Here is a 16,951-nt window from a genome sequence, read left to right on the forward strand (position 1 = left end):
ACCGGGACAAGCCTCATCCCACAGAACTAGGGAAAAGCTTCAGCACGTGGTTGTGAAGGAGGGTGGGGCCCATCAACTCATGTCCTTTAATAATAATGACAAGAGTAGCCCTTTATCAAGGGCCTAATTTTTCTAGGCCCTATGCTATGTATGTTAATCGTGCGGATCTCACAAACATCCTGCAAGATAGGTATTATTGTCATTGTCCCCATTTTACAGATTATGAAATCAAGGTTCAGAGAGTTTAAGTAATTTTCCCAGTGTCACACAGCTAGTAGATGACAAAGATCTGAACCCAGCTATTTGACTCATGCTCTGTGCTGTTGCAGGTGATCGAGTCTGAACTTGATTGGTAGGATGTGGTATATCAATGTTGTATTCATAACATAAGTTAACCTGGGGATTAACTTAAGTGAAGTCTACAGATAGAAGACAAGTTGATGAGACTGAATTAGCACAAAATACTAAAATAAGTATTTTGCCTATTTTTGAGTAGGATATTAATTGTAGAGCATCCCCCTATGAGAGAGCCACTCAGAGAAACACAGGTTCACTCAGAGGTTTACAGAACTCCATCTGTGAGGCAAGGCTGGGCAAGTGGCTTCTTTATCTCAAAGAACTGGCTCAGTAGGTAAATGGAGCAGGTTCATATAAATAGGATTCTACCTGGAGATAGGGAACCAACCACACACAGTGTCTCCCCACAAGAGTAGTCTTTCTGCCTTCCCTGTTTCTTTGACTGGCATAAGCAGAATTATAGTCATGAGGGCTGGAACCCCACAGTCACCTTGGGCTCCTACTTCCTCACAACTGGCACCTGCCTGCCCCTTCCTCTCTGTAGTCCTGATGCGCCCAATAATGCAGCATCAGATTCTATGGATTTGAGGCCAGAGTTTTCTAGCATCTGTACTTTTCCTTTCTATTCCCATTGCAACTACCATAATTGAGGCCCCCGTGACTTCTCCCTAATCACTGCTGTTAGATCAATCTTTCTAAGACAAGACTATGTCACTCTTATGTCTAGAAATCATCTGATTCCTCATTATCTACTGAGTCAAATCTAGACACCTTCACCTGATACTCAAAATATTTTCAGATTTCCTTGAACACATCTTGTTAGTCTCTCCTCCTTGGCCAATCTTATATGTGCCAAGCTGCAATCCTCACTTAACCCCAAGCACACACAAGAGTTTTCCATATTTGCACCTTTACTTGTGACCTTTGCTTTGTCTAGAAAAAGAAAACGTGTATGTTGTGTGTTTGGTACTTCCTAGTGTTCAAAGTGGTTTCATTCACCTTTTTCCATTTGAAATTTACAGTTACTCTGTGGGGCAGATATGATTATACTCATCTTACAGATTAGAAAATAGTGGCTCAGGCCAGGCCTGGAACCTAGAGTTTTACAGCTGAGGGGCTGAGGGATGACTAGCAGCTAGATCTTCAAACTCATTGCTCTGTCCACAGCTCCATGTTGCTTCTCTCTCCCCCGAATCTGGCCTTTAATTCGGCTCCCTCCAGTTGCTATTAGTAAAATTCCATCTTTTTCTCAAAGTCCAGCTCGAATCCACCAACAACTGTTAGCTTTTCCAAAATAAACCTGGATTTGAGGGTTCTCTCTCTTTGTGTTCTTATGGCTCCTTGCTCAACTTGCTGGGTGCTTAAAGCAATTAGGGAAAAGGCCTGAGAGTTCCTACACAAGAATTTTATGCCAGCAATTAGGGAAAAGGCCTGAGAGTTCTTACACAAGAATTTTATGCCAGCAATGATCAAGGTTTTAAAAGCTTTTAGATTTTGACCCCATTAAGGCATACATGTTATAGCACAACCCAGTGTACATGCACACACCCCTGAAACAAGTTTTATGAAATAAAATTTACTTCTAATTCCTCAATGCACTGTGATATTTTCTCCAGTCTACTATTTATTAAGAAGTGCTGGTTAGGAACCCACTAAATTGCTTGTGAGAACCACTAAGGAGTTATGATCAGCAGTTTGAAAATTCCTGATTTAAATATTATTATGCCTCTTCTAAATGGCCTAGACAACATTTTCAAAGGTTTGCAAAAGACTGAGCTAGCAAGAAAGATAGGTGCGTTCATCAGGGATTTAATCTGTAGTTCCCAACAGGAACACAAACAGTTCTTACAAAGGCTAGGCCAGGAAGGAAGGGCCTCAGCTGGAGAGCATCAACTTCTGTTTGTTGGAAGGTCAAGGAGAGGGATTCTTGGTGAACAGTTGATGGTGGAGGGGAGTACCCATTCCACAGTGGGATATCTTCCAAAGAGTGGGATTGGTAGAAGCTGAAGATTGAGGTGAGGAAGATTTCTCAATAAGGCATATCTGTGGACTGAGAAGAGACTTATGTGCTCATCATAACCTTGAATATAGCAGGAAATCAGCTAGAATTTAAAAATAATAAAAATGTAATAAAATTCTTTGTTTATATCTGCAAAATGAGTCTGAAGGCCTTCAGGCCTATAAACCTGTCACTGAATTTAGTATCAATTTAACTTTATGAAGCACTTGATGTTTGCAAAGTGCTTGTACAATTACCAATTACCATAATGTTCATCTTCTGAATATTTCAGATCAGAGAAGGCCTGAGAACTTTAGACTAAGGGGGAAAAAAAGGAAAAAAAGTTGGCCAAGCCAATTAAATACCAGACTTCTCAGCTTGTACCGCTAGAGTTGTTTACCATGTGGGGCACTTGCCTAGGGGTACTTTGGGGACATCTCTTCCTTCAGCACCCAGAGTCTGCAGTGCACACAGCCAGCCTGGGTCAGCCACCCCTCATGACTGACACCCACTCGCTGCTCTTGGGCATTCCAGGAGTAATTCTGTGTCTACATGAACCCGTGGAAGGAAAGGCAAAGGGTTTGACACCTGTAACCCAAGGGCTAGTCCATAGCGAGGGATGTGGGAAGAGGTGTTTGCAGTTGCTGGGACAGGGCAGTCAGGAAATAAAGCTGCTACAGTCTTTCCTGTTTGAGGTATTAAACACATGTTAAAGGATTAAGGAAAGATTTGCTTAGCAGCCTGAATGAGCTAGAAATCAGTTCTGACCATGTTTATAGGCAACAGGTCAGTGAAACCTAATACACTGGTAGATTTCAAGGAATTCCAAGGAAATGGCTTCAAGGGATGTCAAAGGCAATGGTTTCAGGATGTGTCTGTTTCCTTTGGAAAAAGGTTAGCTCTCTGATGCTTCTTCTCCTACATGTAAAAGGTCACAGTGCCAGTCACTATTGGCAAGAGGCTGCCCCAGGAAGCTGAGTGTGGCTCAGGGGCTGGTGGCATTCTAATTTATCAGTTTAAGAACAAAAACAACTTTTTATTTGAAAATGAATTGCAATTCAGATACTTTTGTTAGATTAGTTAAAACCTTTTGTTAGATTAGTTGAAATTCTCCAGTTTCTGACTATGGACAGGAAACTGAAATATTAGAAGACAAGCGTAGAGACTGATCTGGCTTTTTAGCTAAAAAATATTCTAGTAGACCCTGGTCCTAACAATGACACCACTGGATAATTTTCAGTAGTGGAAATTTAAGAATCAATCTCTTAATGATACTTTTATATATTATCTCATTTATATTGGGAACACACACTGAATGCTCTAAACTAGTTTTCAAAGTAGAATGAAACATGTTTGTCTACATTTTTATCCACACAGAAAACTGGTGGGTATTTCGCGGGGAAGCTGTCCTGGATCATGGATTATTTTCAGTTTATTCTTCTCCCTGTCAGATCAGCTTCCATACAGCCACCAGTTCTCTGCATTATAACAAACAGGACTCTGTGGCTCTGTGCTTAAAGTGCTGCATTGGTTTCCTGCTGTCAATAAATAAAATCCATTTTCTTAACCGTGACGCATGTAGTCCTCCACAATCTGTGCACATGATACTTCCCTGGTTTCCCTTCCCACTAGTTGCCCTGAACTTTTCATCATTTTCTGAACACTCTGCACCCTGCTCAGGCTTTTGCCTGAGCTGTTTCCTTTCCACAAAGTCCTTCACACTCTCAGTCCTGCTCCTCACAGATTCTTATTCTTTTATTACCCACTTCCCAAGTCACTTCAATGTGACTTCCTGGCTTCTCCAAAGCTGTTTAGTTGGCTGTACCCCTCTCTGGCTTCCATAGCACTTACTGTGGTCTGAATGTTTGTATCCCCCTAAATTCACACATTGAAACCTGACTCCCAAGGTGATCACCTTAAGAGGTAGAGCCTTTGGGAGGTGATTAGGTGATGAGAGTTCTGTCCTCATGAATGGGATTAGTGCCCTAATCAAAGAGGCCTAAGAGAGCTTGTTTACTTTCTTCACCACATAAGGATAGAGCAAGAAAGTGAATTCTGTGATTAGGAAACGGGTCCTCACCAGACATGGACATTGCTGGGATCTTCATCTTGGACTTCCCAGCTTCCAGAACTGTGAGAAATAAAATTCTATTGTTTATAAGCTACCAGTCTAATGTATTTTGTTATAGCAACCTGAACAAACTAAGAAAACACTTTTTTGCTCAGAACTTTGTGATAACCCCCAGCATTGGTGGATGGTGCCACCAATCTACCTCATTAGGATGCTGGCATCTTAAAGGCAATCACCATTTCTTTCTTTATCTTTGTGGCTTAGAAGAAGGCAGAAGCCTTTTTTCCCCCTAAGGAAGAAGTATTAAAATTCAATTTAGTTAAAATAATTGAATAAAATATAATAGAATAATTATCTTTTTCTGGGGGAAGAAATATGAAAACGAATCGAAGCCTCACAGCATAAGATCTGTGACAGAAAGCAAACTTGAAAGGATAATTTAGCCTGTGCCACATCACTCTACCTTTAGCCACCTGAGTAACCAAAAAAATGTAAAATATTAACCAACAAGAGAGAATTCTGATCACACCAGGCATTGGGAATAAGGGTTTCACGCTTGACTTCAAAGGCTTATTCATTGCCCCTCGAGTCTGCCTCTTTTCTCTCTCCTGTAATTCTGACTTTTCAGGTGGGTTATTCAGGCTCTCTCACATCTATTCATGCCACACTCACTACAGGACCTTCCCCATGTCACTCCCTATTCTTAGAAAGCTCTTCCTCCCTTCTGGTTTTTTAATTTCATGTTAGGAAATCCCAGTTCCTCTATGGACCCTTTCCCACATGACTGGAAGAAAAGCATTTATTTCTTCAACAAGCTTTTCCTCTATTAATCACCAGCATAATAATCTCTTTGCCTGCTCTTTCTCATGAGTTGGTTTGACATACGTTGAGAATCACCACCTTGTGAAGTGAACGTTAATTAGGGAAGAGACATGTCTGCCCAACACTCTGTGTGATGTCTATCACAGCTTCACATGCAGACAAATGCTGAATAACTGCAGTCTGTGAGCTAGACCCAGGACTGTGTCTCACTGGCAGTGGTAATATGTGAAGCTGGCAGCCATGGCCCATGCTGATAATGTGTCTCTGGTAGCTCATGAACTCGTTGGCAGCCTGCAAATATCTTGGCTCCTACAGTTGAAAAGGAGTGACCAAGTAACAATTAAAGGACATTTAAACATTCTACTCTTTTTTCATGAGAAAGAAATATTAAAACTAAATTCAATACTGGCAGTATTAAGGTAGTACACATTTTTTAAGCCCTATCATCTTTCCTTTCTCTTTTTTTCCTAATAAAATGATTCAGTACTGACCTAGAAATCTTCACTATAACACCACACTGCTAATAACAAAACACCATGGCTTCACCTGAAAGGTGCAATTGAAAGATTTCCTTTATCACAGTAAGGTACAAGAGGAATAATTATCATCAAAGGCTTGTATTGCTTTCATTGTGGAAGAGAAAAATTGCTGCACTTCTCTATCAAGTCAAAATTGCTATCTGTAGTATAATTTCCAGAAAAATAACTATGAGATGATGGACTATAAGTTAGAAAAGTCATAAATGAAACAACTGCATGTGCAGAACAGAGGACACAAAAGAACAGCTTAACACCCAGCTCCATCCATTTACTCAAAATCAAAGAAGAAGAATTATGTCTGATTTATAGCCCAAGTGAAACCTTTCCTTTATGGAAACTAAAGACTTTGAAATGGTATTAAAATACAGCTGTTGCAACTAAAAATTATTACAGTATATAAAATAATGGAAATTTTAGTCACTCAGATAATAAATGACAATATTATACACATTACATGATGCCTCTCTTTAAGACTTGTGGAGGTAGAAATAATAATGATAATATGTGTATTGAGCACTGTTCTAAGTGTTTTGTGTTAATTCATTTAATTATCAAAACAAAGCCATGAGGTGGGGACTTCCGTTATCCCCATTTTTCAGATGAGCGATGGAGACACAGAATGGTTAAATAACTTTCCTAAAATTACATAACTAGTAAGTAGATAGGCTATAATAGCAAATAAATAACTTCTGGCCACAGAACAAGACTTTCTTCCATTTGATAAAAACCACTAGAGGAATGTCTGTGTCTTTCTTTATACCATAGATGTGTTCCTGAAAAGATCTCCGTAAATCAGAAATTTTGAAACAGAACCATATTGGAATGATAGCTCTGTGGGAATTTCTTTACAGGTGCATCACGAGTGCCCAGGATGGTGCCTGGCATGTGGTAGACTTGATAAATGTGATACATGAATGAATAAATGAATGAGGAAAGTCTAATATGGTGTTTTGCTCTTAGAAAATAATAAATTAATTTGATTTAAAGGAATTTATTTTATCCATTCTACAAGGGGAGGAACGACCTTCTGATTTCTTATTTGTGTAAATCTAGATCTTCATATCATTTGTGTAAAGTGAAGTTGAAATATGAAAGCATTTTCATTTAATAGAAATATTATTAAAACTTTTCCAGGGAAAAAAGCAAAACAAAGCAGAGATGCCAAAGCTTATGTAGCATCCCAGGATCATTGTACGAAAATCAGTTACTATCTTGGGACCCCAAGATTTTATAATCACAGTGGGGAATCCATTGTATTTAGGTAACAATTCATAAAGTCATACTTGTAGTCACTTGTCAGGTCTCCAGAAGAGTTTTATACTGACTAAAGAATAGTGCAATGTATTTAGGCCATAGAGTCTTGAGAAAACTGCACTATTTAACTGTTTTAAATGTGTTGGTTCTGAGAGGCCAGTGAATCAGTTGCCATCAGTAGGAAGCTGTTTTAATAACTAGCCAACTTTTCTGATGGATTCAGCCAAAACAGAGGATAGTATGTGTCATTCCTATTATGTGGAAGAAAAAATTATGGAAGATCCAAGTTGTTACCTGAACAAAAGACTGCACATGTTTCCAGACACTATTAAAATTCCCCTGTGTTGATTCCTACCCAAAAATCATAAGAACTCAGGAGTCCAGGAAGAAGCTGATGTTTTCTCCCAGGATTTTTTAAGAGATAGAATCTCACTTTGTTGCCCAAGCTGGAGGGCAGGGCAAAATCATAGCTCATTGCAGTCTTGAACTCCTGGGCTCAAGTGATCCTCTTGCCTCAGCCTTCCTAGTAGGTAGGACAACAGGTGCACGCTACTATGCTCAGTTATTTTTTTTTTTTTTGTAGAGATGGGGTCTTGCTATGTTACCCAGGGTGGTCTCAAACTCTTGGGCTCAACTGATCCTCCTGCTTCCACCCCCTAAAGTGCTGGGATTATAGAGTTGAGCCACTGAACCCAGCCTCTTTCAGGAAGCTTTAATTCCACTTCACTTAGGTGCTAAGTCAAAGACTTTCTATGAGATTTTTCTACAGCAGCACCCATAAGGATATGGATGACCAAAAGCCAACCTAAATACCACAAAATAATAATAGTATTCTAGGTGTTATTAACCAGGGGATGGGAGTGATGGCTGCATTGCAGCCCAATGCAAGCTGGGCTCCTCCCTACAGCCAGTTTCCCGGGAGAAGCAGTTATAATGCTATGTGCATATTCACGTGCAGATGCCATCAGAGAATGTGTTTAGGAAAAGCCTTTAGGAAGCTGATTGCTTATGTTTACTTCAAATATTCTGAAATTTCATTGCTTTCTGAAACTACTTGTGGAGTTATCTTTACATTTTGCAAGTGAGCGCTACCAATGATTTTAATTTTTGGCTCCCCTAAAGAGTTCATCCCCCCCATGAAATTCTGATGATGCCAGTGCCTTCCTTTCCTGTGCTAGGGACCACCTGTGATTTCAAAGGACTTTGCCACCATGAGGTACAAAGCAAGACTTTGTGAGGGTCAACCATGACTATCCTCAGTACCTAGTATACTGCCTCCACATAGTGGGCAATCAAAGTATCCACTGAACAAAAGATTACTTACATCCTCTGCTATCTCTCCTGCTTGCTACTGAAAGTAAAACACACCTCTCCTTCAGACGGGGGAGGCTTTTGCTGAACCACCAAAGAAGTTATCAGACTAAAATAACCAATTATACACTAGGAACACTTATGAAAATAGCATCACACTCATGTTCAAGCTACCAGAACTCACCGGATGGGCCACCTGAACTGGGATCCTTGGATTGCTTAGGTGGACACAGCCTGTTCTCTGTTGATTACAACCGCTGGCTCCAAGTCCATCAGTACCCTTGGATGTGCCTTTTTCCTCTCTTGGGTTCAGTTACCTCATTTATAAAACTGGGATCACAGAAATAACATTCCTTGTTCCTCTGAGAGTTTTTTGTGAAGTAAACTCAAGTCATTCACAAGGCCACAGCAAACTACCCCAATAAATAATTCATGGGTGTTTCAGCTAGTCAGGATAGGGAAAAAACTGCAGTACAGGATCATTATTTAAAATGGAAATTGCTGTTCACTATATTCATACCTATGACTTAAAATAAGCATGACTGTGTGGGATATAAAAAATTCTGTCAAGTTTTAGGAGGGGAAGGTTTTTCTTTTCTTTTTTTTTAGTTAAGACTAAAATGCCATTACATTTAAATCTATTAAATACGTGGTTTCCAAGTATCATTTTGAATGCCCCTGATATTTATGTTTACATTTCTTGAAGTGGATTCCCAATCTGCCTTAGCCTGTACAAGATGGGGTCTGGTACCTGCCACTTTCCTTGCCAGACCCTTTAGAATGGGAAATGCAAGCATTTTCAGCATCCACACATCCTGCTGTGGGCTTTTCATTTTGTTGGCAATACCTCAGCGCACCCTTCATTCCAACCAGTGATGGGAAGGAAATCTCCATCCATGTGGCTTTATGTAATTCTGTCACTGTGTCAACTTGCCAATCCATTGTTCTTTGCACTTTCTTTACACTTATAAAATGTTGGCAACCACATAATGAATCCTTATTTTCAATTGATGTTGGCATACGGGAAATGCTAAAAATGATGTTAGGCTGCCCTTTTTATTTTGGAAAAGGTCATTCTTATCCTGTGTCATTCACATTTGTAGGGCTAATTTATACACATGTTTAAGGGGAGAGATGGTAAATGAGAGAATGGAAAGAGACTCTAGAAAGGAGATAGTCAAGCAACATCATTAGTCACCTATGAATAAGGCAACATGAGGTTCTCATACCAGCTGTAACACTGCGAATCCATGCAAATAATTTTATCTGATGTCTTAAAACACGAATAAGGGGGCATTGATTTCTTCTTGCTTCCTCATTATGAGAGATTGCTAGTGAGGATGATAGGTGGCTTTACAATTTTGAGTTTGTTATAATAAAATCAACATGATTGGTGAGATAAGACATATGTATTCAACGTCACTCAGAGAATGGCTTCTAAGCCAGAGCTAGGCTTGAATGTGCCAGATCGTTGTACTAATCAAACCTAACAAAGGAGGGACCAACCACAGGAAGGAGGTCAGCTCAAGCAATAGGGATTTAAGTCTGCTGTGAGTAGCTGTTCCTGTCTAGGGAGTGAGACACTTAGGCTGGGGGTCTACACAGGGTAGCCTGGATGAAAACATTAATATTATCCACTCTTTCTTGCTCTGCTTTCAGACTCACTTAGCAGCCTTCTGATAATTAATTGGATTTTCCTGCTACATCAATGCCTGAAATGAAGGTGCCCTGGATAGAAAATATTGCTTGCTTGCTTAATTGATTCATTCATTCCTTCGACAAATATTTATTGAGTGTTCACTCCCTGCCAGGAATTTTTCTATGCCCTGACGACATACCAGGGAATGAAAACAGACCCAATTTCTGTCTATGGAAGGCACATATCCTGGTTGGAGGAAGCTATTAAAACAAAGTCCATTCTGTATGAGATGGTGGTTAAGTGTTACGGTGAAAAAAATAAAGCAGGAAGGAGTGAGAGAGTTAGCTCCTTTTAGACATTTAGATATACAGCCAGGAAGTTCTCACCGACAAGCTGAATTAAAGAGGTAAAGAAGGAAGCAAGCAAATGCCTGAGGGAAGAGCCAGTGCAAGGGCCTGGGTGCAGAAGTGCTCTTGGTGTGCCTGAGGAAGGACAGGGTAGCTGAAGCAGAGTGAGCCAGGGGGAAAGAGTAGGATAGGAGGGGCTCTAGGGATCAGACTGACTTGAGCCTTCTTATGGCTGAAGAGTATCTCCCCCTGCCCATACCTCACCTCCACGATGGGGATTTGGCGATTTAGGAATTTGGTGTCTGGTATGTACTACTGCCTCCTTTGAGCTTGGCTACAGTGAGTCCATCTTTTATCAGACTGAACCACTCTTGGAGTCTTTGAATATTTAACTTTCTGCCCCTAAAAAGTTGAGGATCTGATTCAGAAGTTGGGGACTCCTTCATGGTGGTGCTCTCAGGGTGACCAACAAAAACCTGTAACCTTGTTATCACACCAATATATTGCCAATAAATGTTCAAGATGTGAGCTCTGGACTGTATCATGTAAGGAGTCCTAATTATTCATTGTTTTAATGGTGAGTTTATGAACATACCGAGACATGAGGATTTGTAGGTAGAGTAAGAGGTATCATGGACATAGAATTGTTAATAATCAAGCTTATTTAGGTGTCTTGATGGACTTTAGTGTGAGACTAATCTGGGCTTGAATCGTGAAATTGACCCTTACTAGCTATAGAAACAAAGTTATTTAAGTTATCTGGGAATTTGTTTCCTCCACATCAAAGAGGGTGGTTGTAAGAATTAAATAAAACAAAAAGAGTGGTTAAATGAAGAGAACTAAATGAAATAACATGCCTGATGGCAAAGCATCGCTACTCAGTAACATTAGTTCCCTTTCTCATCTCCCCATTTATCAGTGTCTTCTTTGTACTCCATAATTTGGAATTACTGCCCACGTTGAATCATAATGAATCTTAATTAATCATCAGTTTTGGCACCATAGGCTTCCTTCCAACAGGGGAGCCCCTGTTGCAGCAGAGGCCAACCCAATCAGTAGTACACTTGTGTTTTTACATCTCTAGACCCTCCCAGCCTCCTGCAGAGCTGGGGAGGTGGAATGAAGTAATAAATGTAAAGCACTGAACACAGTGCTTGGCATTGTTCATCATCATTGAATATTAAGTTTTATAATTTTATTCTGTAGTTTTGGAAAACTTTTAGGGGAAGGTATGTATGTACTACTCATGCTATGAAAAAGAAAAAAACAAAACTACGTGAGTGACTGGTTTTATTGATAATAATAGTAAATTAAGAGGGGTTTTCTACCTTTGAGTCTGAATATTAAGCATTAATTGAATATAAATTCAGTGATGTGACTGTTAGTTTATGGCTCAACCTGGCTAGACTACCCAGTTATTCATTTAAACCCTAACTTAGGTGTCATTGTTGACACCTAAGGTATTTTGTAGATGTGGTTAATATCTGCAGTTGACACTAAGTAAAGGAGTTTATCCTCAATATGGTTTGTGGTCTCATCCAATCAGTTGCATGGACTTAACAGCAAAACTTAGGCTTTTCTGAGGAAGAAAGGATTCTGCTTAAGGACTGCAGTATTAGCTCTTGCCTGAATTTCCAGACAGAGAGCCTGCTCTGCAAATTTTGGACTTGCCAGCCCCCACAACTGTATAAACAATTCTTTAAAATAAATCTGTATGTATAGATATGTAAAGCACTGCTGCTGATTCTGTTTATTTGGAGAACCCTGTCTGATATAGGTGTGTATGAAGTTATATATTCTTCTTTTTCTTTTGTCAATAATTATTTGTGATACCTCATTTGCATGATTCATTTTTACTGAAATGAAACTTTAACAGCTCCAAACTACACAGCCAGTTTCTTTCAGCCTTGTGACAGTTTCTTTTTGGTTCAGGCCAGCAAACTGATTTCAGGGTGAGGGGCTATTCTCCACACTGGTGGTGGCTGGCATAGCCTAACTTATGAGGTTCAAAGGACACACTGCTGGGTTCTGGGTGAACAACAGAATGAACATAAATGCCAAATGGATACTTTGCTCTAAAATAACAGATACATTTAGAGGCCACATAGTTGAAACTGTTTGCTTGCCACTCTCTAGGTATAAATTCAGAGCATAGCTAAGATACAAAAACTTCATTATCCAAGTGAATATATATTTGTGTAGTGGTGGCAGCATAGAAATTTCTAGAATGAATGTGCAGGAGGATAAACTACCATGAGAAGAGATATGACTGAGAGTGTAAATCTGCTTTTATTTTTGCTAGTCTGTCTATAATCATATGGAAATAAACCCCTAATGAAAAGTGAGACAAAAACTATGACATCATCTGAATTTAGTGTCACTGCCCTAAGCTAAAATTTTGATGGGCTCCAACTTTTATTTTCTTGTCTTCAAGGTTTGTTTTCTTTTCCACTTTATTCCTTTTCTTCATTGTAAAGCTTTCTTCATAGCATTGTCAGAATTTGAACAAAAACATCTTTTATCTCATTTCTGATTTACCGAGTTCTTTCTGTACATCTCATTGTGTTTACTCTTTAGTCAAATTTTTATAATTTTGAACAAACTGGGTTATCAGATACTTAAAAGCAATGGCAGGGGCAAATTCTACTTCCAAAGAGAGATCAACCAGGAGCAAAAACCAGCAATAACTTTCTAAGAACTAGATTCCCTTAGAGAGATCAGAAGTTTTCAGGTAGTTAATGAGATACCAGAACCTTTAAGAAATAGTTAATGGCTAAGATGGACTTCTCTCAAGATGGTGGCAACCTACATTTGTCCATAAAACTGAAGACTGGGCAAGAAAGGGTATCTGGCCATAGGTAACAAAGCTCTGAAGAAAACCAGACTCTAACCTCAAAAACCCTCTATCTTCCACATCACCATTTCATAATTCTTGGAATGCTCTACTTTTGCAAAATTGCTTTTTAATTCTCACATTGTTTTACTTTTGCTTATCTCTGCAATCTTCAATTGGTTTATCTTCACTTCTTTCTTAATTTTTGCTTTCTATTTTCCAGTCATTCCTCTAATTTGCTTTCCTTTCCTTCCTGCTGTAAATTTCCTATATTTCTCTTGCCTCCTCTCCCTGTCCATTTTCACCTCTTTTTCTTCACCTATTCTTTGAATTTCCTTTCCCTATTCTTAATTCTTCCTCCTCTCCCATTGATCTGTTGTGGTTTTAATCATTTTTGCTTAGGCACTTAAAATCATCCAGTGACTGACATTTTCTCATTGAAAGGAGAGGGATTTGTGACTGGAAAACTAGTTACAAAGACCCAACACATTCAATTTACAGTGCCGTTCTTTCCTTTCTTCCTTGGAGCTTTTGCCTGGGATTAGAGACAGACTGCTTACTGCAGCTCACAATGGCAAAACACTTCAGGCCTGACTTAGCCCCACGAATCACATGGCAAGGTATATCTGAGCTACTATGTTTACAGTGATTGCCAGATTTTTAAAATTGCCCTTCACTGGAAAAAGCTCATTCAAGTCTGCCTGGAAAACAAAGCTGTGCTATTTTATGATGAACTCTGAAGAACTGGATTCATCTCCTTGGCCCATTTATTTTTGTCCCCTGTCCCCACTCCTTTCCACTCCTTCATTTTTTACAGCATGAAACAAAAGCACACCAATGGCTTCCTGGGAGAAGGGTGCAGGAGCTTTGGCTGGGTTACCCTGGCCAGAGGCTGCTGAAACTGTTCATACAATGCCCTTAATCAAGCAGGCCTATTTGACCAATTTGACCAGAAGTAGGAGCTTTACAAAGGTAAGAACAGCAAAACAGCTTCTTCAGGACTATATGATTTTATCAACTGGCATTATAGTCAGGAAAACACTAGATAAATTTGACTCTGAGAAGTTTCACTTTAGCTCTCTGAAACACTTAAGTATGGACTACCCTGCTTTTTATTTTATGAAATCATTCCTTGTTATAAGTTTGGCTGTGAATTCACTTTACCTTTCGGTGTTTCTTGAAGAGCAGGAGTGCACACTTCAATGATTAAGAGCTTAAAGTAATTCTCTGCCTGCAGCAGGATCTGTGAGATCGTTATTATCAAAGGATACTTGTGGTCGAAGCCATACCACATTCTGAAGAGCCGAGCACTCTCTGCTTTCGTCGTGTTTTTATCCAAGTTATTTGCTTCCTGGGGAGAAACAATAGAAAAAGGCAATGGGTAAATAGTCAAATACATTTTAATATAAAAATACATGTCAAACCAAATTAAATTTAACTACATTTAAAAAAACCTTTCTAAGTATAGGCATTTTCATCTAAATGGTGAAGCAGTTGCCAGGCAAATTAGCTCATAAACCTTGCTATGTGGATGAGACCCTTTTGGAGTATTTCAACATTTACTTTTCTTAATAATCCCAATTTTATTAAATAGCTAAGAAAGGCTATTTTGACATCAATAAAAATGACATTTCTGTTATAGTGCTGTTGTGGGAATTTTACAGTTTACTTCTGTCAAATTTGGAATGATATTTATTTATGGATTACCAAAAGGTCAAGGCTAAAGTGAGGATAATAGTCTAATAAGTGTTATGCTATATTTTATTCATTTTATATGATAGATTACTGCCAAAGGCTATTGGTTGATTTTTGATATATTTCTGCTTAGATCATGAAGAGTTTTGAAATAGACATTCCTGATGAGAAGACTGCAACAATTGAATGTGCTTGCCTATCTCTTTTTTTTCTTTCCCACAAGGGCCATAAAGGGTGAGAGGATGATAAGGAATTAAAGACAAAAGAGGAAGAGAAAGTGTTTGATGGGTGTTTTTGTGAGAGAAGAGGATGAAATGTAGAAAAAAAGGGAAAGAAAGTAAAATTTTGTGAGCTTTAGAGACAGATAAAAGAATATAAGGAGGGTATCCAGTGGCATTTTTACTGTATTCCACTTTGTGTGTTAAGAGAATTTCAATCATTTGTAATTATCCTCATCATTAAAAACATTTATATATCTTAATGTGGGCTTTGTTGCTAGGTCTGGACCCCCCGTTTTCATGCCCAAACTGTGTCATGAATTGCAGTCCAGTAGTAATATGAATAGTCTTCTGAGGATATAATGATCCACGGAACACAATGAAAGTCAACTGGACGCGCCACAGCCAGCCCTTAGATGAGCTCAAATTGATTTTTTTTTTTTTTTGTCCTTTTCTAGTCAGTTCCATCACTGGTTAATGATAAATAGCTGGACACAAAAGGCTGTGTTCTACCCCTGAAACATATGTTTACCAGTAGATGCTGCTGTTCTGTTCCCCACAAGAAAGTAAAGTGTGCTTCACTTTTAGTCAGCCATTTATTCTTTGTTTAAAATGGCTGAAGCAGAGACTCACAACGAAATTAAAACTCAAACTTTTCAGTGTCTTTTTCATTGATTGTCTTAAGATCTCTGATTTTTCAAGCCTTGCAGTTTACCAGTGTCTCCTAGCGTATCACTGTTCACTTGATGTTGATGGAAATTTTGTGCTAATCATTCAGGAAAGGATGGGGTCTACAGTGTTAAATAGGTTTCTTAAATGGAGGACTTCTCATTCATTGCAGCACTATTCACAATAGCAAAGACATGGAATTAACCTAAATGCCCATCAATGGTAGACAGGATAAAGAAAATGTGGTACATATATACCCTGGAATAATATGCACTCATAAAAAGGAATGAGATTATGTCTTTTGCACGAACATGGATGGAGCTGGAGGCCATTATCCTTATTAAACTAATGCAGGAAGAGAAAACCAAATACCACATGTTCTTATAAGTGGAAGCTAAATGATGAGAACACATGGACACAAAGATGGAAACAATACACACTGGGGCCTACTTGAGGGTGGAAAGAGGGAAAGGTCAGAAAAAAACAACTATTGGTACTAGACTTAGTATCTGGGAGATGAGACAATCTATATCACAAACCCCTGTGACACAAGTTTACCTATATAACAAACCTGCACATGTACCCTTGAACCTAAAAGAAAGGAAAATGTAGAACTTCTCAGTCTTTCATTTATAAATGAGCATTGTAAATCTTCAACAGGAAGTGCGTCTCAAAGTTATTTGGTCATGGAATCCATTCCCATTCCCAATCCCTACTGTGGGACACTGATGATCTTTTCCTGGACATTACAGTTCCACAAGTCTCTGTTTTCTGATAGGGCTGGAGTGCCATGTCTTGTTATCTATAGTCAGAATTTATGCATATTTCCTCAAGAAAGGAAACCAGGGTGTCTGGTTCAATTTCTATCCTTCCCTATACCTTTCTCTAAGCATTTCTACTGGAGCAAAGGTGTCAGATTTGCAAAATCACTGTTGCACACACTGTTTTCCTCATCATCCTCAAACATCTGCAAATTGTTTCTGAGCCACTGTTTCTTAACAGCATGTTGGGGTTCATCTAGCAAAGCAAAACTGCTCATGTTGAGCTAAACTAGTTATGAAAAAATCAGGGGTAAGGGTGGGGACTTTCCTTTTTTTCCCACCCTTTCCTTTAAGAATAAGGATACACAGATTTTTATCCATCAATAATCCTAGGTGATTTTTGACAGTGGATAATATCTACTGATGACTAGAAAGTCATTTAAAAGCTGATAAAAGGAATGAGAGCAAATTCCCATTTTTTTTTTTTTTTTTTTTT

General features: G+C 38.9%; 1 protein-coding gene across 1 annotated transcript in view; it reads right to left on the reverse strand.

The window, feature by feature from the left end:
- SLC9A9 (solute carrier family 9 member A9) overlaps nucleotides 1-16,951 on the reverse strand; it is a 597,181-nt gene that overhangs the window by 87,798 nt on the left and 492,432 nt on the right. The window contains exon 14 of the mRNA XM_017882282.1: nucleotides 14,384-14,463. Within this exon, the coding sequence (XP_017737771.1) occupies nucleotides 14,384-14,463 (80 nt within the window). The remainder of the gene's footprint in view (nucleotides 1-14,383; nucleotides 14,464-16,951) is intronic.

The sequence above is a fragment of the Rhinopithecus bieti genome, unplaced genomic scaffold, assembly GCF_001698545.2.
Source record: "Rhinopithecus bieti isolate Rb0 unplaced genomic scaffold, ASM169854v2 scaffold_12642, whole genome shotgun sequence".
Classification (NCBI taxonomy): Eukaryota; Metazoa; Chordata; class Mammalia; order Primates; family Cercopithecidae; genus Rhinopithecus; species Rhinopithecus bieti.